Source organism: Camelus ferus, chromosome 1, assembly GCF_009834535.1.
Source record: "Camelus ferus isolate YT-003-E chromosome 1, BCGSAC_Cfer_1.0, whole genome shotgun sequence".
Classification (NCBI taxonomy): domain Eukaryota; kingdom Metazoa; phylum Chordata; class Mammalia; order Artiodactyla; family Camelidae; genus Camelus; species Camelus ferus.
Window position 1 is genome coordinate 7,452,320 of NC_045696.1, and position 22,351 is coordinate 7,474,670.

The window sequence follows — 22,351 nt, forward strand, 5'->3', positions numbered from 1 at the left end:
CAAGGTAAAATATTATTTTCACAACCCAATAATGGCCCACAACACCAGAGTTTGGTCAATACGGGTACAATGACTTCTCTTCAACAAATAATTCTGTTCATTTTTCCTTTTGCTTTTTCTTGGTCAACAATGATGAAAAAAATCACTTCTTAAAATGGAAAACAAGAAGCAGGACCAAAAAGAAAAGAAAAAAGGACTGGAATTATTTGATCTGAACAAGAAGATACAGAGAAGTGAGTAATTCTCACAGTTTACTGAGTATGTCAGGGTGAGAAATAGTCATTGATTCAAAATGTAAAGAGAGTAAAAGAAAAGATGTTTTTGGAGTTAAGGTTTAAACAACTGAGAGCTAAGTATATAATTTTAATCCAAATGCCGAATCTACTAAACATGTCATTTCACAGTTCAAATGTCATAATTTTACTTATAAATTCAACAACTATATAATGCTTCTTATTCAAGCTTTTATTAGCATTTAACCATTCTAGGCTAATTCTCTTAAAAGTTTTAAACGTCCATAAAATTCACTTATACAGCACTTGGATATGTATGCTGAGCCAATTTTAAACGATAGCCTAATTCTGAAATCTGCATTTGATAGAACTATATTCTAATAGACAGTATTATTAAGCCACTGATTGATTATTAAAATTCTTACCTAGAACACTTCTGTTTCAGAATAGGTCTTGGAGGAACCTTTTCTTTAATGACCTTGTGTTCAAACTTTAAATAAAACAAAGACATCCAAAATTTGTCTCATGCTCCCGTAACATAAAACACAAAACCACGAGTAACAAGCATTTCAGAAGCACAAAATGTTCAAATTGATAGAAAACAGTGATGTTATGACCCAGACAAAAGCCCAGAAAACTAGCAAAAAAAATTTACTGAAAAGAACGAGAGAGTAGACACATTTTAAAAAGTTTAAAAAAAAATTAAGAGTAAGCAGAAGATCAAATAAACTACAAACGTCATTGCAACAACCCATTCCTGCAACTCTCATATAGTGAAGCTAAAGGTAAATCCCTCACGTCAGCTTTCCCCCTCTCTAAGATCCCCCACTTTGCCAAGACCCAGAAGTTCACTGGAATTAAAAGAGCAGGGTTATCAAAAAGAGTAAAATCAGTAAAATTAAAATATAAAAACTCTCCTTTTCCTATTAGGAGATAAAAGAATGTGAGAATCCTTCATTGCCCAGAAGCATTCTCACATCCTATTATTTCCTATGATTTCTTATATTAACTGTTTCTCTCCCAGAAAATAAAAATCCAAATCATACAATCTCTACAAATTTAAGTCATAGTTTTAAAAGGTTATAAGCATCCTGGTTATCAATTTAATGAGATTTCCCCTTTATTAGACACTTACTTCACATTTAACTTGACCACCACTGCTGAAGATGATAATCTTAGAAATGATTCCTTCGCAGTCAGGAGTTAGACAAATTCCTTGAAGAAAATCCTATTGATTTAACAAAAAAAAAAGGGGGGGGGAGGCTATATTTCAGCATAATCTACACATATATACCACTTTAACCATCAAGAACAGTCAAAATATGATCTGAAACTTCCTCCAGGGAGGCACTGAAAAGTTCCTGCTCGTTGCCATTGACTTTGGGAGCCTCCTTGTGGGAGGAATAGGCGTCCAGCTGTAGGGCTGACCACGTGACGGGCTGTGGTCATGTGGGGTGAGCGGATATGATGACGCTACATCCGGGCAAAAGTGTTGACAACTACTGAATGGCCTGGCCACGGCTCTTTTCCATCTGCCACAAGAACATATCCTAGTCACTCCTCAACCTCAATTCAGGAACTAAGGCCACAGCCACACACACGAGAGCTGTCACAGCCCAACCCTGGAAAACAACTACAAAACTTCAGGACAAGTAGTGTAAGCAAAACGTGAACTTTATTTTATTGTAAGTTATGAAATATTTGGGTTATTTCAATATGTCCCAGAGAAAGCTAATTTAGGGAGGTTATTTCAACCCAAGGAAAAAGTTAAGACCACTAAGAGTGTGTGTAGAGCTAGAGGACCTCAATTAAGGTAAGACAAAAACATAGCAGAAGTGACTCAGTTGCAACAGTTATTTGGTCATATCATTATATTTTTAGTTAACTATGTGAAAATATGTAAAATACTAGAATTTATTTCTACTAAACTTGAATAATTCCTATTGCTAACATACACCTAACACAACCACCTCATTTTTTCCTCAAGGATAGGGGTTTACATGAGGTTAAACAGTGTAGGAAAAGATTTTCTTTTTTTAAAATACATTGGTTATATGGATCAGAAATAAATTCTATGAATGCAAGTAAGATGACAAAATTGTGCCTTCTCTCAAAGTATACCTGGCTAATGAGAATTAACGTCATTATCTTGCTAAGAGAGACCCCAATGAGAAGCAGTGGTACAAAATTTAAGTCGAATTCTTAGTACAAATTATCTCATCAAATTTCATTAGAAGGTAAAAAGGATATTTAAATTTTTACTTTTGATCATAACATTTCCAATGTAAAGGTTGATTAACAATTTATTAAAGGCCTCTCTGGTTACTGCCTTTACACTTATAAAAAATAAAAACAAAAACTGATTTTCTACTTTATCACTAGTGTTAATTTAAAACTGTCTAATTACGTCTTATGCACCAGGAGAAAGTCATATTCACTTAAGACTTTTTCTGAAGATTCTTGTACGGAAATAAATCAACATACAATAAGCGTATTAAAAAATCCAGGCAATCTTGGCCTTACCTTGTCAATTTTATCATTAAAGGTTGTTGTTTTTAACTTCTTCCAACAGTTCATATGAAATTCTATTTTACAGTACTGGCAACAGCTGATTCGTATAAAACCCTGGGGAGGGTTAAGATAGTTTTTAATTCACATTTTAAAGATGTACACACACACACACACACCCTCTCTCACACTCACAACACACATATTAAGATGAAGAGCAAGCTGTCTGCATTTACCTGGCGGACATAACAAGATGTCACATTTCCTCCTGGGGGAGTGTAATAGTTCTCTACCCCAGAAGGCCTAGTGCTGGAAATACAGAGCTTGGCTGACATACTCGTTTCCACAGCTTACAGTTGCATTATCCTTTACAATATCAAATATTTTATAAACTTTATTTTATCTGCTCTACTGACCAGAGACAGTGGGCAGCTTCTGTCTTCTTGAATAAACTAAGGCCCAATGTCTTATTCACTAAGTCAGTTGCCAGACTTCATCTCAGACTCAGGTCTCTAGGAGCTAATTCAGTGATCACAATGGTCTTTAGATTCTTGACCTCATATTCTACAAGAAATTAGACTTGCAACAAATCAGAGGTAACCCCCTCATTTTGTTTCCTGTGCTACTGAGGAGCAGGCAGTTATATGAAACAGGGGCTACAGAGGGGACATGGAATTAGCCAGCCCGCCTTCTCAGGCCACCACCCCTGCCCCTTGGTGTTTATTTCAACGGCTCTGGGTCCCCGCATGAGATGATGCAGATCTAAAGAAGTCCTGGAGATGGGCAGACAAGAGGACATAAAACTACTGACAAGCCAGAGAACGTGGATGCCTCCAATTTCAGAATTTGTTCTGAATCGATTTTAAGGCGCAGTTCTGCAAGTTAATGCCCTAGTATACATCCACTGTGTACCTTGAAGTCTGGATCAGTTATGTATATCTGGACTTTGGAATATCCATGGCACTTCTGATAGCAACAGATGGCATCTGGCACTGGAGGGAACCTGCATTCTTCAATAAATTTCTCTAACAGCATCTAAAGCAAAAATAAACAAAAATGATACTAGTACAACACTAATTCGTCAACAAAATGCTGTGATTTCAATAACCTCTTGCCATCAAAATATTTTCAGCATAGGAATAACTAAATGACTTTTAGCCAAGAACTCCACACAACTTTTAAAGTTTTTCCTTCTAGCAGTGGCTGATAGAGAGACATGTCAAGAGGGAAAGATAGGAAGAAAAGGACTGAACAAAAGATTTCCAGAATTTCAGACTCTGAATCAAAATCTTACCCTGTGTTATAATCACCAAACCTCATTTTACAATGCATAGCTCTCAGAAATCTCCTTTGTGTATTCAGAGGGAGCCAGGTGAGGCAGAATACCCCCTTAGGACTCTGTAGCCTTCTTCCTGATGTCATTTCACCCAGTACCCTACCGCCCTCTCCCATCTTCCTCCCTGAATCCTTGTCGCCTGTGCTTTCAGGTTCCCTGGAGAGCTATCCCACTGCCACCGAAGACCTCGAGAGACTCGTGCCATGAGTCCCGTACTGGCTTTTTATTATCCATGGTTCCTATGCCTCCATCCTAATCCAGGATAAAGGGAGGAAAATTCAAGAATCCCTTTGCTTTGTTTTCTGTAACAGCTTTGTTGAGATATAATTCACGTACCATACAATTCACAGATTTAAAGGTATAGTTCAGTGATTTTTAGTATATTCACGGGGCTGTACAACCATCACTATCACCTAAATTGAGAACATTTTCACCACTCAACAAGAAACCCTATACCCATGAGCAATCCCTCCCCATCTTTCGTTCATCACCTAACCTCAGACAACCACTAATCTACTTTCCATCTTTACATACAGATTTCCCTATTCTGGAGATTTAAGATAAACAATCATTCAATATGTAGTCTTTTGTGTCTGGCTTTCATTTAGCATAATGTTTTCAATGTTCATCTATGTATAGCATGTGTCAGTACTTCAGTACTTCATTCCTTTTTATTGCCAAATAAGATCCAATTACATGGATATACCACATCTTATTCAACCATTCATCGGTTGATGGACACTTTGAGCTACTTCCACTTTTGGCCCATTATGAATAATGCTGCTATGAACACTTACGTACAAGTTTTTGTGAGAACATATGTTTTCCTGTATCTGCGTATCTAGGTATGAAACTGCTGGGTCATAAGGTAACTCTATCTTTAACCTATGAGGAACTGCCAGATTGATTTCCAAAGCAGCTGCACCATTTTATATGCCACCAGCAATGTATGGGTATTCTGCTTTCTCCATATCCTTGCCGACACTTGTTATTGTCTGCCTTCTTGATTGCAACCATCCTAGTGGGCATGAAGTAGTATCATTTTTTAATTCGCACTTCTCTGTTGGCTAATTGTGAACACATTTTACATGCTTATTGGGTATTTATACAACATCTTGGTGAAATGCCTATTCAGATCTTTCAGCTATTTTTAATTAGAGTGTCTTTCTATCACTGAGTTGTAAGAGTTGATTCCTATGCTTTTAAAAGCTTCAGCCAAAAGCAAGTTCTGAGTACATGCCAGGGTTTACCACAAGTAAAGATCTATCCCAGTCAAATCACACAATTTAGTCTTTCCAGAAGTAGCAAAACATCTTATGCTTCTGGGTATGAGATTAAATTTCTACTTTCCACACCTTTAAGTGCCATCTCAATATCTGTAATGGAACAATGATGCTGTATCTTTCACTAAGTACAACCAGTATGTCGTACTGCTTACACTGCATGCTGTGAAGAGAGAATGCCTGATCTGAGTCCCAGTTCTCCCATTTCCTAGCTGTTCAACCTTGAACTCATCACTTAAATCTCTCTAAACGTAATCTTCCCCATCTGAAAAATGGGAATAATCATAGTACTCATCATGCAGGGTTGCTGTAAGGGCTAATGGTAATGATAAACAGAAGGCGTATGACTGGCATGAAGGAAACATTCAATGAAACATTCAGTAAATGCTGAAGATTCTCACCAGTCTTTAAAGGAAGCATGTGGAGGATCTGAGGACAGAGTGCTCCTACCTCTTTGTCTTCTGATGCCTGAGTCAGAGTGCAGGAGTGCAGATGGGCTTTTATGTTAGTAAGAAACTCTCTACAGAAATAAAGTTACCTTTATTTTCCCTGGCTGAGTCTCTTCAATAACCACATTACTTGTAGGCCAAGTTAACACTCCAGGAAGACGACAAATCAAGGTTCTTGCTTTCTCGAAATGATTAAGAGCTTCCAGAAATCTAGTCATAATTATGAAAAAGAAGATATTAAAGATGTGACAAGAATTTTCATCCCCCACAAGGCACAGAGATCAAGCTTACTAGGTAAGGATACATTTGATAAATCACTGTACAGAAATATTCAATGTAATCTATATTTTCTTTAAAAAAACCAAGGCATTATTGCTGTTTGCTATAAAAATAATATAAATTAAATACCAACCTACCTGGACACTGGCTTTATTATGGTAGGTACACACTGGTTCTTTTAAAGCTGTGATTTCTTTTTTAAAGTTTTCAACAAATAAAACCGAAAACTGAACTCATTTGGCTATTCCATTTTTATTTCACTCACTAAGCTAATTAAAGAAGATTCTTAAAGAGCAAAAGCAACGCTCCACTTCAACTAATTAATCATAAATAGGAAAAAAAATTTTAACTTGACTCAATTAGGACATTTGTAGTAATATCCCTCTGTACCTGAAAACACTATAAATCAATTATACTTCAATTAAAATAATTAATTAGTTAATTAATTTTTAAAATCCCTCTGCTAAATTTTTAAAGAGATTATGTATTCTGGACATGATTCTTCCACCATAAGGCAATGAATTATTTTAACTGAACAAATGTGTATGTAAACTGTTTAACTATAAACATGAAATGTTTCTATACTGATTTATGGTTTTAAAAAATAATGTCAACAGAGTCCCACAGTCCATTCAACAAAAGAAAAATAGAATACTAGAATACTAGATTATAAAGTTATTCCAGTCTTTATTCTTCTCTTCAGACTAGAGAAGAAACAGAATTCCCTGCTTTCTCCAATCTTGAAAAGATTTCCCAATTTAAGAACTCATTTTTGCCTTTGGGTACAGAAAACCTCACCTGCAGAAAAGCTAGACCATCATTCACCTTAAGACTGTTAAAAACAGCAGGACATTAAGCCAGATACGGCACATTACAACAGCAAACACTAGCTTATGAGACCTTGAAGCCCAAACTGTATTATTTTGAAATTAAATTTTAAGTGCCCTTCAAAATGACAAACATTTCTTTGTTCACCACAACCTCGATGATGCTACATATTTGTTATTTTCCCAGATATTGTGAATACCTGCATGTGATCACTGCATTAAACAGTAGGTCCTAAACAGCTCACACTAAACACTGAAATTAATTTAATTTGTTATTATTATAGAGGTGATTGCTAAATTCTCACTTTCCCTGCCTCTATTTGATTCTTAATAGAGTTGAGCTGGTCAAACAGCAGCTTTAGGAAGTAAAAGAACTTTCTTTGATCTTTAAAGATTGTTCTAGGCACCCTCTAAGACTGGGTTCCCAGAGCACCAATGGTCTGACAAAAATCTCCTCTAAACAGTTACGTAAAAATCTAAGGATAATTAAGAATTATGAATGATATTTCATCAGTCAACAGTTATTTCTTTATGGAAGTAATCTAACATACCTACCACTATAGTGAGTGTAAATGGCAGGAAGAGAAAGGGTTTTGTTTTATTTTTTAAAGCTTGAGGCATAATCCTGTCCTCTAATGGTCATACAGCAATTTGGGGGGATAAGACATGAAACAATTAGAGAATAGCTACATATCAAATTCTGAGTAAGGATTTCAACTATAGGTTCAAAAGAGATTTTTATTCCTAACTCATGATCTCTTTGAACATATATATACTTATTATTAAAACCATCTACTTTTTTTAGGAAATAGGTATTTAACTAAAAAATTAAATAATCAGACTTATAAAGTACTAATCTGTATCAATTCAGTTACCATTTATAAATGACATATACTAAAAGATACTGGCCATACTTTACATACAAAGGATTGATTGGCCATACTTTAGTTTTTTGTGTGTTTTATTGAGGTATAGTTGATTTAACTAACTGGCCGTACTTTAATAATTAATACTGAAATGCCAGTCCTCAAAGTAAACACAACTGTCATAGTGTGCCACAGAGAAGATACCAGATAACTCCAGAAAAGGGATCATCATCACACTACACTTCAAGTGAGTTCCAGCCCAGAGCATAAACAGTGGGGTTTAGACTAACCTGTTTTTTTTTAAATACACTTTTCCAATTCCACAGTAGGCCAAGCAATCGAGTCCCTCATTGGGGTAGTGTTCAATCATCCTCTTAAACTGGTTTTCAGCTTCAGATAATTCCTTCAGTAGCAAAGAGAACACAGATCACTTACACAAAAAGAGAGTGCTGGAACAGGTTTTACCCGGAGGCTGTTCTTTTTGTGTAGTATTAAAAACTGTATATTCAAAAATTTCTATGGCAAAATTATACCTTCTGCATTTCATTTTCTTAGTAATTACATACATTTTGACCATAAGGATACTCAGAGACACAACCAAAATGGTCTGGCTCCAGAATGAAAAGTTGGCACTGAATGACATTTGTGTTGTAAGTTTTCCAAACTGTTCACAAGTGGTATCACAATATTTATTACGTTCTCCAACTTGCCACTTTCCCCTCAATGTGTTTCCAAAAGTCTACCACGATACATCACGTCCTTTACTTTTTATACAAATAAAAAGTAGATTCCCACACATGGTCTGGCATAACTTTTTTCTTAATGGAAACACAAACTAAATTTTCTTTTCAAAAAAACAACACAAATGAAATTATATTTAGGTATTTAAGAAAAAATTATCAACAAAGTATACAGAAGGTGCCCCCTAAACTCACTGTGGTAATTATTTCATGATATATGTAAGTCAAATCATTGTACTGTACACCTTAACACATTGATTGCCAAGTCACCCAAATCTGGTGACAGCTGTGTTTCTTCAGGGGCACCCATTCCACAGTGGGCAATCAATGTGTTAAACTTATACAGCATTATATGCCAATTACACCTCAATAAAACTGGAAGAGAAAAAAAAGGTACAGAGAAGGAAATAAGCCAAAATGAGAAAGCTATTTTAACATGTCTTCTAAAATTAATGGCATATTTTAATTGCTTATTATCTCTGTTACAAATCTTACCTCAGGCTGTCCAATCCCAAGGAGAGAAATGGCAAGTCCATAGACTACTAACACGTAGTTAATCATGGCCAGGTTCAATTGCTGTCAATAAAAATGCTCCAGTCAAATACCTGAACATAATTCTGCACAGGCTGCATCATACCAACCTGGTAACCGCAACAGTAAAAGACGTGTAATAAAATCTCCCTAATCACTATGACTGGGATAAAGGCCAAACAGAATTAGAAATTGTGTTTAGCAAAGATATGCAATAACACTGCTATCAAGTGTTTAAAACACAGAATCACTGTCTCAGAGATCCTTGAAGGCATGGTTCATAAGATTAGGGTGACTGAGTCATATTCTTAAGAGTAACAGACTAAGTTATCCCCTCTCATATAGCCCTGCATAAACTATTTACCTAGCTAATCCTTTCTTTCTAGATGAAAAGATGTGACTACATAAAGTGAGTCCAAATCCTTGATTTAGTACTGTAATAAGAGAAAAAGTGTTCTAATGAACACCAACTACAGGGCACGGAGAAAACCTAGCCTGGGTTGCGTACCAAGTGCAATCACACAGGCTGAACCAGAGCATTACCTGCTTCTCACAACTTGGAGTAGATTCAGCCCCTCTCGGCAAGCTCTAAGATATACTAACACAATGAAGTCAAAGCCTTGGCTCTTTTCCATATTCATCTGAAATGCAGTAGCACTAATGAACAAGTTACCAGGAGGCAGTTTTACCTTTATTTTTTGAGGATCTAAACCGTTGAGCAGCTCTGTGAAGGCCTGAGCGGCACTGCGGCAGCGCTGCTCCAACAAAGCTGTGTAACCATCCTGGATCAGGCTTCTGAGCATTTTCATTATATTGGCAAAATCCTGCAAAAGAGAAATTGTTTTAGTAATCTAGAGTTATCCATGTTTGGTCTAACACTTAAGATGCCAAAGTTCATCACTGGGCAGTTATATTTTATAACTCATCATAAAATATGTAAATACCCAAAGCTATCCTTGATGCATTATAATCCTTTATCAGCGCAGCACCATTAAAGTAAAAATTAAAAGGTACTGCCTTCACCATCTTAATTCCAACACTTCTAGTGCTGCCCATGACAAGAAAGGGTAGTTCATTTCACACTATATGGTGCCTTAATGCCTTGAATGAACTGATTCCATTCTAACCTCTTTCATTCTACAAAACAGACCCATATTGCCTCCTGTTTCCAATGGAAATTACTGCCCTCAATACAGAACAAATAAATGGTCTGTACTGAAAGCTCTGTGAGAGCGGGCTGACTCGAACTGCCATACACTCAATCTCTCCCAGTCTTCAGCGTATGCAAGGGCCTAAATAAAAGTGTGGTGAACGAACAACAGCTCAAAAAAACCTGTTATTTATATTTAAATAATCTTTTGATCTTTACAGGCTGTCTTTACAATTTAAGTCCTTAATGGTTTTTAGAACCAGTAAAATCAATATAAAATGACATAATTTTAAAATCTCCAACTGTTAGAGATTCTAAAAATGCTTTTATGCAACTAACTAGAAAGCTGTTGAAATTGATTAGAAAACTGATTAAAAATGTGTAAAACACGCTTCATTCCATCAGTCCTTAGTAAGATATCTGTCACATATACCTAAAATAGCTACCTGAATTTTAAAATGACCCTACATATTGAAAAAAGTATTGTGTTCTATGTTGGTATACATTTTGGAGAGGTGAAGTTTAAAACCAATATTTTATCTTACAAGAAATAAAATTGTGTTTACATAAAGCACTGAATTGTCAAAGCAGACTCATATAAATCACATTTAACAGAAAGAGACAACCTTTCACTGTAATATACATTCTACAGGTATTCAATGACTGAAATAGTGACTAGCCATGGCTCTGTAAATTCTGGATTCCATGAAGGTTTCTATTTCTTCTTGAGTCAATTTTTGTAAGTTATATTTTTCTAGCAACTTGTCCTTTTGGTCTATATACATTTTCAAATTTCTTGGTATAATTCTGTTCATTATAGGATTTGTAATATTCAAGGGTCTATAGTAATGCACTGTTTTTCATTCTTGAAATTGTTTTATTGTGCCTTCTTTTTTTTCTCTCAGTCAGTGTGTGCAAATTTTATGTTGCCAAAGAATCAACTTTTAGCTTGGGGATTCTTCATTACATGTTGTTTCCACTTCATTATTTCCTACTTTGTTATATCCTCCTACTTTCTTTGAGTTCTTTTTCTAGCTCTTGGGATGAAGGCTTTATTAATTTAAAAGTCTTTATTCTTTTAATACATGCATTTAGCTTGATAAATTTCCTTCAAAGTAATCTTTTTGTTATATATCCCTTGCATTATTCCAGACGTTTTGTTTCAGAGCAGTTTTAGGTTTACAACAAAATTGAGAGGAAGATACAGAGATTTCTAAATGCTCCTTTCCCCTTTACATGCATAGCTTCCCCCACTATAAACGTCACTCATCAGAATGCTGTGTGTGTGTGTGTGTGTGTGTGTGTGTGTGTGTGTGTGTGTGTATGTATATATATATATATATATAAATAATCAAGGATGAACACACAGACAAATCATAATCACCCAGCGTCCATAGTTTACCACTCTTGGTGTTGTACATTCCACAGGTTTGGACAAATGCATAATGACTATATGTATCATTTAAACTATCAAGTCAGAGGAATTTCACAGCCTGAAAAATCCTCTGTGCTCTGCATATTCAACTCTTCCTCCTTAATGTACATTTTTTATTACTTATGTTTTAAACATCACAGAAAGAATATTATATACAAAATTATCTGATAAATCATTCAAAGAATAAAGAGTCTGCTGTTTAATGGTTTTATAGTTAAGTATAATAAAACCACAAGTGCTTAAACCTTTTTAAAAATAATTTAAATCTTAAAATATTTAACTTAATAGTTAAAACTTTGGGAAGCAATGATTCTCAAATCTATAGTGTTAATCATGAGTTAAATCTCCAGTTCATATAATAAGCAAGTTAAAATCCAAACTATGGATAGTTTGGTTTCTTAGCAATCATCTATTAAATCATATGTCTATAACTAAAATTATAAGGAAAAAAAACTTAAGAGATATACATGATTAGACTTAATTCATGTGAAAAATGTTATGTCCAAGAATGTGCTTTTCCTTTAGAAAAGGTTTTCCTTTACCTGGTGTGCAGCTCTCGAAGACTTAGAAAACTGTTTCTCTAAGATGTTTTTCAAATCTACTGGTAAACTCCCTTGTGAACCAGAACTAAAAAAGAAAAGAATTGTTTTGAATTATTTTAAAATAAAACAATCCTGCTTAAATTTAAAGAAAAATATTAGTTACTGAAGGTCATTTTAAACAGTGAGTAAATGGAGAATTACTAGTTCTTAAATAGAAATATTACCAAGATGCCAATTCTCTCCAAATTAATCTCTAAATCCAATAAAAATCCTCATAAAATTAGAGGGGGAGGGGGAACCAGATGAACTGATTAATGAGATGATATGGAAGAATAGCTTTAAAAAAAAAGAAATTGGGAGGATTTATGCTAATCACCAAGTTATTACAGATCTAGTCACCGATAACAACAAAGTCCTGACGCAAGAAAAGTGCCCGATGAACACCGCAAGGGTGCTCCATCTCACGCGAAAATCTAGTAAGATATAACCTTTCCAGAAAGCCTGACCCCCAATGCTGGTGAGGTTAGGGAAGATTCAGGTGCTCTAGGTGGTGTTTTCTGACACCAAATGTGTAAATTTCTGGACATCAAATACTTGTCATTTTTCCACACCAATTTTCCAACACCAACTGAATGTCCTGAACAATTCAATTCAATTTTGACACCACCTCTGGAGTTAATAACTCAGGCCCCACAGGTTAAAGGTCCAGTCCTACAAGACTGCCCTCATTTCAGCCTCACTGGGGTACCCAAGCTATCCACACTTCTGCCCCACCAACTACAAATTCAAGTGTTCCCATGACCAATCCTTAGGTTCAACAATTCCCTAGGACAATTCACAGAACCCAGAAAAGCACTTTAATTACTATTACAGTTTATTAGGAAAGATATAACTTAGGATCAGCCCCAATGCAAAGGATGCACAGGACGATGTGGGGAGAGGTGTCACAGAGCCTTCAAGCTGTCTGGAGAGTGCACCACCTTCCCAGCATCCTGAAGTATTCACCAACCCAAATGCTCCCTGAGCCCCTAAGTTTAGAGGTTTTTTAACTGAGGTTTTATTACACAGGCAAGAATGATTAAATTACTGACCACCGGTGACTAAACTCAATTTCCAGCTCTCTTTCTTCCCCCTAGAGATCAGGGGGTGAGGCTGAAAGTTCCAACCAATCACAAGCTTGGTCTTTCTGGTGACCAGCCTCAATCCTGGAGGTAGGGGCCCAGCCTTGAGTCACTTCATTAGTATAAACTCAAGTAGGGAGAAAAGGAACTCGTTACGAATAACGAAGCAAATAATTCATAACTCAGGAAATTCCAAGGGTCTTAGGAGTTCTGTGCCAGGAACTGGGGACAAAGACCAAGTATATAAATATTTTTATTATACCACACCCCTTCACACAGCTTAATGGGAGTGTCAACAGTGCTCATATTCTGAGAGGAAAACTTGGCAATATCTACCAAAGTTAAAATTATGCATCTCCTTTGACAGCAATTCCACTCTAGAAATTTCTCCTTCACATACATCTACACTATGAAATATCCTACAGCCATGAAAATGAAGGATGTAGACCTCCATGTTCTGATATGGGAAGGTATTCAAGGTATTTTGAAAGAGATAAAAAAGCAAGCTGTAGGCTGGAGCGGTCCTAACAACCAGGAAAATAATAATGTGAACAATAATGATAGTTGAAGTGTATTCAGTATTTACCATGTTCCAGGGCTCTAAATTTTTTATGTGGTTATCCCTTTTAATTGTTAAATAACCTCACAAAGTAGACACAACCAAGAAGAGCGTTCAGCTTGAAAACAGAAACAAAGTATTACGAAAATAAATTTAACAAAATGGGTTAAAATGATAACTATGTATTCAAAGAATGATCATGGATTTGGTTTTGGTTTCTTTCTGTGGTGAGGGGAGGGGGGCCAGGAGGGAGATGCAGGACTTTTCTAACAAATAATAGAATAACATAAGGCACTATGGCCTTGCTTTGTATTTAATTTTTGTAGCATCATCAAAAAATGGTCATTTTTTACATGATATGTGGAATCTAAAAAAAGAAAAAAGAAGACACTGATGAACTCATCTACAAAACAAAAACAGACTCGAAGACATAGTAAACAATCATGGTTACCGGAAGGGATAAATTTGCAAATATTAACCACCATATATATAAATAGATAAAAAACAGATTTCTTCTGTACAGTACAGGGAACTATATTCAATATCTTATAATAACCTATAATGAAAAAGAATATGAAAATGAATATATGTATGTGTATATATGACTGGGACATTATGCTGTATACCAGAAACTGACACACTGTAACTGACTATCCTTTAATTAAAAAAAAAAAGTTTTTTTAAATGTCATTTTTTAAAAATGGGGCTTTACTAATTTCTCTTAGTGCTTTGATATTCCATCATTCTCCTTGAAGCACCTATCAAGGAATGAGCCTTAAGAGATGAAAACTGGTATAACTGCGGCAAAATTGGCTTAGTAGTTTCTTCAGCATCACTTTCACTGACTTCATGAATTTCTCTATCTGTTGTAAGATTTATAATTCCACTTTGTCATCAATTTGTATCTTTGTAGGTAGCAGATTAACTATAAAGACAGGTGGTAAGAGTTCCTACTGTTAATTGGGGGAAAACGTTTGGTAGAACTAATTTTATAAGTGGTCAATTCATTAGTAAATCCTTTTCTCTAATGGGATAATTACTCAAAAGAGCCTCTGAATAAACATATACTCGTGCCAGTGTATGCAGAGCAAGTTCCTAGATGGCCAAGAAACTACTAACAGCAAGCTTTTAAAGGAAGGCACTAGAGAAGGAATAGACAGAGATGAAATACAGTGAACAGGGAAGGAGACTAAATTTTCACTTTATACCTGTCTGAATATTTTTCTCTTATGAGCATGTATTTTGGAATGTTAAAAAATCAATACTGATATATCTCATATTTATGACTTTCAGAAATCAGTATTAACATCTAGGATTAATCATCCTTTAGCCAAAAATGACCCTCTCCTAAAGACATGCCTTGATAGTTGAAAGGGATTTTAGTACTTACGATAATACACATATGTAAAGGCAGGTACTACCTGAAAGAGACTTCCTTTCCCTTTTTCTTTTTTCTTGGGAGGAGAACATTATGGAAACAAAACCAAACCAAAAAAAACCCTTAGATAAAAAACATACCTGAACTTCTCCAATTCATTGTTTCGGGATTTTTGTTTTCCTTTATATTTTGGAGGCTGGCCTGCAAATATAAAAGTATTTATTCTTGAAATCTGTACATAAAAATCTACAAGCTTGAAAGTAAAACAATAAAAGAAAATGTAAATTGGACTAAGAAAGCAAAGGAAGCAATATTATGTGAGTCAAACTATAAACAAGTAAGCCAAAAAAGAAGCTACTGATGCTTTTCAATGTGTGCTATAAAATTATTATAAACTATAATCATGATTATCATTTAGGCCTACAGTAGATACAGAAGAGATACAGGCTGTAGCTCCTGTCCTCAGGTAGCTCATAACAAATGGGAAGAAAAGACAGTCACTTCAGTAATTAAACAATCCCCACTAAGAAAAGAAGATATCATGTTGTTACTGACGTGTTAATTCCACAGTAACTGCTCTTATACCTCCAAGAAGGGAGAAATCACTTGAGCTGGAGTGGCTGGGAAAAGCGTTAGCGGGAATGCAGCATTTGTGTTTAGTTTTAAGGACAAGTAGGATTGGCACAGAATGGGCCAAATGAAGTTCATTTTAAGAAACACTAAGTAAACCTGTGTGATTTTGCAAGTTGAGTCAGGACAGGCTGGAAAGGGGCTGCAAGGGCAGGCTGGGGTGAGTGTTTAGAGGCCCAGTGTTTCTGATCCCCCAGCTCTGTGAGCTCAGCCTTTACCTCACCCACAGGAGTAGGGAGCACTGTACACTCTTAGGCGGGGAGGACATTTGTAAAGCTGTATAGGACAGAGCACAGCAACAGGGACAGGGTGTACTGATGGAAGCTTCAGGAGAGACAGCAGAGGCAAGTCAGAGCCTATGTATTAGGGAGGGGAATGAGAGCCTGAGCTGGTTCTGGAGGCCTCAGAAGACAAAAGCGGCTTCTAAAAAGATACAAGAGTTCTGCATGAACTAGGGCAAAATGATTTAATCTAACCCTGGGATCTCAATTTATTTGACTTGAATGTAGATGCGGAAATGTGGACAGTATTTAAATTATTTATTTAAATGTGCTATCTGATAATAACGGCCTGAGAAATATCAAATTAAAAGCTGTTTTCCAAAAAAAAAAAAAAAAAAAGTTTGGTCCTCAAAGTTTTTCCATATGCTATGAGAGTCACATCAGCTCAGGTAAGCACCTGAGTTTGCCCCCTCTGTAATTCTGCTGAAGTGCTAACTACTAGTAAGTAGTTGCATACGTAGCACTGGAGCCTAAGAGGAGGCAGAACTGCAGGAAGCAAAAGACAGAAATGGCTGCCACAAGTAAAAACACTGAAAAAAAACCCAAATGAACCAAAACACAAGTGAAAAGCAAAGAGAGCAACAGGATCACTAACCAGAAGGCCAACAATCTCACCACAGCAAGCCCAGAAGGAACACATGAAAAGCGTGAGATTAGTAACCTGTGTGCAGTAACAACCCTGAGTCATCAAGAAAATCCGTGTGTGTAACTGACTCACTCTGCTGTACACCTGAAACTAACACAACATCGTAGATCAACTATACTTCAATTTTTTTTTAAATGGCTAAAAAAAGGAGAGAAAAATCTGTATTCTCTTAAACCCTGTTTTAAAAGAGAAGAATGTAATCCCTTTAGAATGATTTCCATCAAAATCTGGCAGTATAAAGGGAGACTAATAAGTGAGGCTTGAGTATTCGCTCTTCTGGAACCTTTCATTTCCCAAAGATGCCAAGTAGGTGAGGTCCTGTTGGTGTCCCCGTTTTTATAAGTGCATAAATAAAAATATGTACTAAGCAAATATAATTTAAATAAACTAGTATTAGACTACAGCACCCATTCTCAACAGGGGCGACATCAGCCCCAAGAAGGTTATTAGGAGATGAAAAATACCGAACTCTTTTTATATATAAAGCACATAGGTACACAGAACATAAACAGATTAACAGTATCTGTGGTATCATGAGAAGAGTGCTATTAGGGAAAAAAATGTCTAAAAAGGCTCTAGGGGCAGGAAGTAGATAATGAAATAAAAGGTGAGAAACACTGGCCTAGTGAAAATTAGCAGACCACGAAGAACTTCATCTCTCCTTTCCATTCCTTCTATTTGGACTTCCAAAATTAAATGTATTAAATAATATGAAAAGACTAAGCACTGATTTCAAATAAACATTCAATGTTTCTTGACACAGAAGCATTGTAAAGTAAAAGGAGAACAACAGAAAATATGTGAGGCTTGGGCAAATTCTGGAGCACAGAAGTTTGGCCAACACTGCACTAAGTCAGCCACAATTTACGTAAGGAAAAAAAACTCACTTGATGGCGGTAGAAATTCAGGATGACAGTCACAATCATCTACCTTCAAAGCTTCGTCTGCCGCCTACCATGAAAATAAAATTAGTAAGACTTCCCAAAAAATAAGGCCATGAAGAATTCAATGGCTAAATAATAAAATAGAGAACAGTATTTATCTGACACCTAAAATAGCCAGCTTTACCAAATGAATAAACAAACAAAATGGCAAGTATTGAACAATAAATACTGAATTAATACTATCACATCCTTCCTCATGCTCCTCTCCCTAACTGCATACAACCTCTTCAAGATTTTCATTATTAACAACAAAAGGATTATATGGTGGGTTGGAAACATTCCCTTCAATGCCTACTTCCCCCCATCTAACCCAAAACACCAATTCCCTTTTTTCGCCCTCAAAGCCCAGGAAGAAATGTAAATGTGAACTTGGTGATAACCTGCTAAGTTTTGAGTATACTACAGTTCAGACGCTAGCTCAGATACAGGTCATCTGGACACTGGTCACAGAGCCAGGCTATAGGCTTAGAGGTGCCCTAAGAAATCATCACACTGAAGTTCTGCTGAGCAAAGCAATGAACCAAGGGCTGGGGACCACTGCTGTTAAGAGCAGCAAGAGGCTGCAAAAAATACCTTGGGCAGAAATTGGGATGGGGTGCCTCCAAGACCCAGCACAGCACAAGCTGGGTGGGTGGGCCGGTGCAGTACCAGGCAGTCAAGCAGATTACAGACCCCACTGTCACTCATTCCAAGTGACTGTTTGGTTGAGAGACAAGTAAAGGGAAAAAAGGGAACTATCCAAGTGGCAAAATGAAATTTAGGAAAAATATTTTGAAAGCCCACAAATGTGATTTCAAAAGAAATTCTGTAATGCTGAAATAATATCTTTAAGACTGTAGTCATAGGAGGTAGCCAGATTATTTATTAAAAAGAGAATCATTCTTTTGATATCAATAGGCAAAAAGGGGTTCGTATTACCAAAATACTTAGTTTCCATTATCACAAAAATATTATCAGACTATCTGTACTTGAAATTACAATTTTAATTTTAGTTTTTAATTGAGCTTACCTTTAGATTCTGATTACCACCGTTTGCCATTTCGTGGTTAGTTTTTCTGGAATATTTTTCAGTCTCCACAAAGTTAAGCGACGTACTAAATGCAGGTGCTGATAAACTAGGTATGCAGGCCCTGAGTGGTAATAAAAGAAATAATCATTTTATTTCTATTGATGAACATTTTTAAAAAGTTATCCCTCAAACAAAGAAATTTCAGCAATTATAGCCTTTTTTCCTTGAAAGCAAGGTAATGCTGTTTCAAAAAGAATCTCTACCTCTGAGACTGGGTTTTATACATAAATATTACTTTAAATTTGGTATTAAAACCTCAAAATAGATTAAGAACAGTTTAAGATATGTATCCTAGTTTCTAATATTAAAATAAGGAAGTCCCCCTGTTTTAAATTTAAGAGCGTCAGAATCTTAGACATCTAAGCATGTGGAAAAAGCTTAATCCATTTTAATTACCAAGTTAAAAAGAGAATCCTGGCTGCAATTTGTTTTCTTATGAGCATACTGAAGTCTATCTGCTGTCTATTTCTAACAGAAGTGTCTTAGCCTTTGAAAAAATATCAGGAGGCTGGAGGCAGATGTTTCCAGGACAGAGGTGAAGAGTAAAAGAAGCAGACTGTACCCCTGCTCCATGCTTTTGGCTGCCAGGACCCTCATGGCCAAAACTGGCGCCATTTAAGCACAGTAACAACCAATTACCATCTCACCCCTCTTCGTCCACAGGTCTAGGCTACTGATCTCCAATATATACATATGCAGGTGGTTCAGCACAACAGTAAGCAAACCAAATCCAACAAATCACAGGTCTCCTGATCTTACAAAGACTTTAAAAAGTCTCCTTTCATCCTTCCATCCCCAGCTTTACTGTGGTTACTATTATCTACTAACGCATCAAACAGCAATTCTTAAACTCACAGAGCAAAATCCTTCCAAGCAACAGCTACCCATCTGATATGAACTCACCTGCTTTCGTAAAAGGCTTTAATTGGATTCCTAGTTGGTGTTCGACCTATAAAAGCAATCACACATACACGGTAATCAGCGGATTGGCAACACATACTTTAAGATTTTCACATTTCCTTTGAGCTGACATTAAGAATATCAAATACAGACAACTGAAAAATAAACCTAAACAACTTCACGTTTTCTGGATATTTTTAGTTTTTGGATGGTGTTAACAAAATGTTACACAAAGACATCCCATTATATGTGATCTTTGACTAGATGCAGCAATATATAAATCTGAATTAGAGATGGTAACTGTCTTCAAAGAGCTCACAATCTTATAATCATGTTATGTTGGATGACAACATCTGCTAGCAAAATAGGACTGCTCAGCTCAGCTTCATGAGACACTGACTACACAGAGAAGAACAGGAAAGGTCAGTATGTTCAAAGTATAGAGTCAGGTAACTTCAGGCACTGGGGAAAGCAAAATTACTTAGGAGAGAAAACAAGGGCAGAATGAGAATCTAGAATCCCTAGCCTAATTTTGAGGGTATATATATGTGTGTGTGTGTGTGTGTGTGTGTGTGTGTGTGTGTATACACATTAAGTATACTAAGAATTAGCCACAAACGGTGAAGGGCCTTTTCTTAAGGAAGTAATTATAATAATGGAGGAAAAAATTTAAAACAACTTGGTTTCAAAAAGGCTTTACTTCATTCAAAACTTCAAAAAGGCATTTTTTTTACAAAAGAATAATAATTTGTTGCTGTCTGTTTCAATAAAAATACGAATCATTTATAATTACCTACTGGAATGTAATACTAACATAATTCTACATGAATAGAAATGAAAAACTTAAGTGAGTTGACTAAGATAACAAATTAAGTACAAATCATCTGAGAATTGATTTATGGTCCTCCATTAATCCAAGAAACCCACCTTCAAAAGTTTTAAAGGGAATTCGACTGTAACCAAAAGAATCTTAGGTGAAATACCTTGCAGGTCTTCTATTTGTTTTTGTAACTTTACATGCTGCTGAATTAGATCCTTGATTCCCTCAGGGTCATTTTTACAGAGTTTTTGAGCTTTTATGTTTGCTTGCAGGGCCCAGTCATACTCCCCCAGCATAGAAAGAGCAGCACAATAACGATAATGACCCTGTTCCAAAAAGATAAATTTAATTTTTTCTCAAAAATATGCTTAAGTTAAAGAAAATAGATAAAGAAAAAATATTTTGCTTGAAAACTGGTTAAGATGTTAGATTAGGAGCCTATCAATAAAAAATAAAATGTTATTATCTCTCAGGAAATAAAATTACCTAAATGAGCTAAGTGAAAAGTTATGAACAGTAATCACAGTATTTTTTAACAACTGACTAGAGATCAGTATTTCTGTACCTCCCCAAAGAAAATAATTCAAACTTTATTGAACGTATTCTACTAATAAAGAAATACATTATTTTGTATCAAGTTAACTATAAAAATAATTCATTATAAATGAGTAACAATTTTTTTCAAAATACTTGCAGGCAATAATAGTCTTTAAGTCATTACATTCCCTACGTTTTTGGAATCAAAAGAATTTTAGCGCTGATAGGAACAAACAGCTTGTGCAGTAGTTTCCCAACCCCTTGACAAGCACAGGCACAGATAAGGGATGTATCCAGGGTAGATCTTCCTTCTCTCTGTCTTAATCAGCTTTTAAGTAGTTTATCTCTAAGTATAGTTCTTGGCTTCAAGAAAAGATCCAAAACCACTGATTTATTCGTAATTCCAATGATTGGGTTTTTTTGTTTTGTTTTTTTGCTGCAGAACCATAGTCCTGGCTGCTCCATTTATGCAGACTGGGAAATCTTCTATATTAAACATGAACATTTTAATCTAGAAAGCTAATATTACCAAACCTGGGGCTAACTTAGCCAACTCCCAAACCAAACTCCCACTGTATGTCCACCTAAGAAGCAAGTTACAAATGTAAGAGGCCTATTGCCACGTTTATTTAGAGACAAACAAAAGAGCTTGGATCTTAGGACTCCAGGTCCAGAGCTCTTTCCTCTACTATACATTTTACAAAGAGCATTCTGATTCTATGAGAAAGTATGAAATCAGAAGTAAGTGATCCTTTTAAGAAAGATAAACCCTCCACTGAGAGAAGTCAGAAACAACCAGAGGCCCTCTGCTAATGCAGGCTCAGTGCCTGTAGACTCCGGCTCTGGTGCACCAGCCCCACTCGGGAGTTCTGGAGCACTTCTTAGCCAGACTATTTGAGCTCAGATCGATGATTCCAGTCCAGAGTGCATTTAGTTAAACTCCGCTTTTCCTCCAACAGCATAAGAAAATAGAGATCTCACAGATATGCTACAACACCAAAATTCTATCCACTAAGCATGTATCAACTTAAAGTCTAGATAACTGCATTAAATAGATCACAGCGTAAGAAATTATAAGAGATTATAAACCCTACCTGGTAAATTTGTAGAAAACACTTTATTTCTTTCTCTTTTCCACCCACCTTTCTCATCCTTTACTGAGTCGTTTTCCCTAGACTCTGTAAAACCCAGTATAACTTCAATCAGTTGAAAAAAGTTTATTCAGGTATCTCTGCTGAAGTTGTCTGAATTTAAAGGTATCTCAGAAAGTTTCTTGAACCCAATTAC

The 22,351-nt window shown here is 35.9% G+C and overlaps 1 protein-coding gene across 17 annotated transcripts in view; it reads right to left on the bottom strand.

The window, feature by feature from the left end:
• Positions 1–22,351, bottom strand: part of TTC3 (tetratricopeptide repeat domain 3) — a 110,086-nt gene that overhangs the window by 50,404 nt on the left and 37,331 nt on the right. For 13 of the 17 annotated variants that reach the window (XM_006187475.3, XM_032467524.1, XM_014561598.2 and 10 more), the window contains 14 exons: positions 20,691–20,853; positions 19,711–19,756; positions 18,748–18,868; positions 17,682–17,745; positions 15,378–15,438; positions 12,180–12,264; positions 9,742–9,876; positions 9,017–9,097; positions 8,072–8,184; positions 5,899–6,019; positions 3,654–3,776; positions 2,757–2,858; positions 1,369–1,461; positions 659–723 (listed from right to left, as the gene is read on the bottom strand). In XM_006187475.3, coding sequence (XP_006187537.2) covers positions 659–723; positions 1,369–1,461; positions 2,757–2,858; positions 3,654–3,776; positions 5,899–6,019; positions 8,072–8,184; positions 9,017–9,097; positions 9,742–9,876; positions 12,180–12,264; positions 15,378–15,438; positions 17,682–17,745; positions 18,748–18,868; positions 19,711–19,756; positions 20,691–20,853 — 1,373 coding nt within the window. The remainder of the gene's footprint in view (positions 1–658; positions 724–1,368; positions 1,462–2,756; positions 2,859–3,653; positions 3,777–5,898; positions 6,020–8,071; positions 8,185–9,016; positions 9,098–9,741; positions 9,877–12,179; positions 12,265–15,377; positions 15,439–17,681; positions 17,746–18,747; positions 18,869–19,710; positions 19,757–20,690; positions 20,854–22,351) is intronic. The other 4 variants (XM_032467927.1, XM_032467999.1, XM_032468118.1 and 1 more) reach the window with 1 other exon arrangement.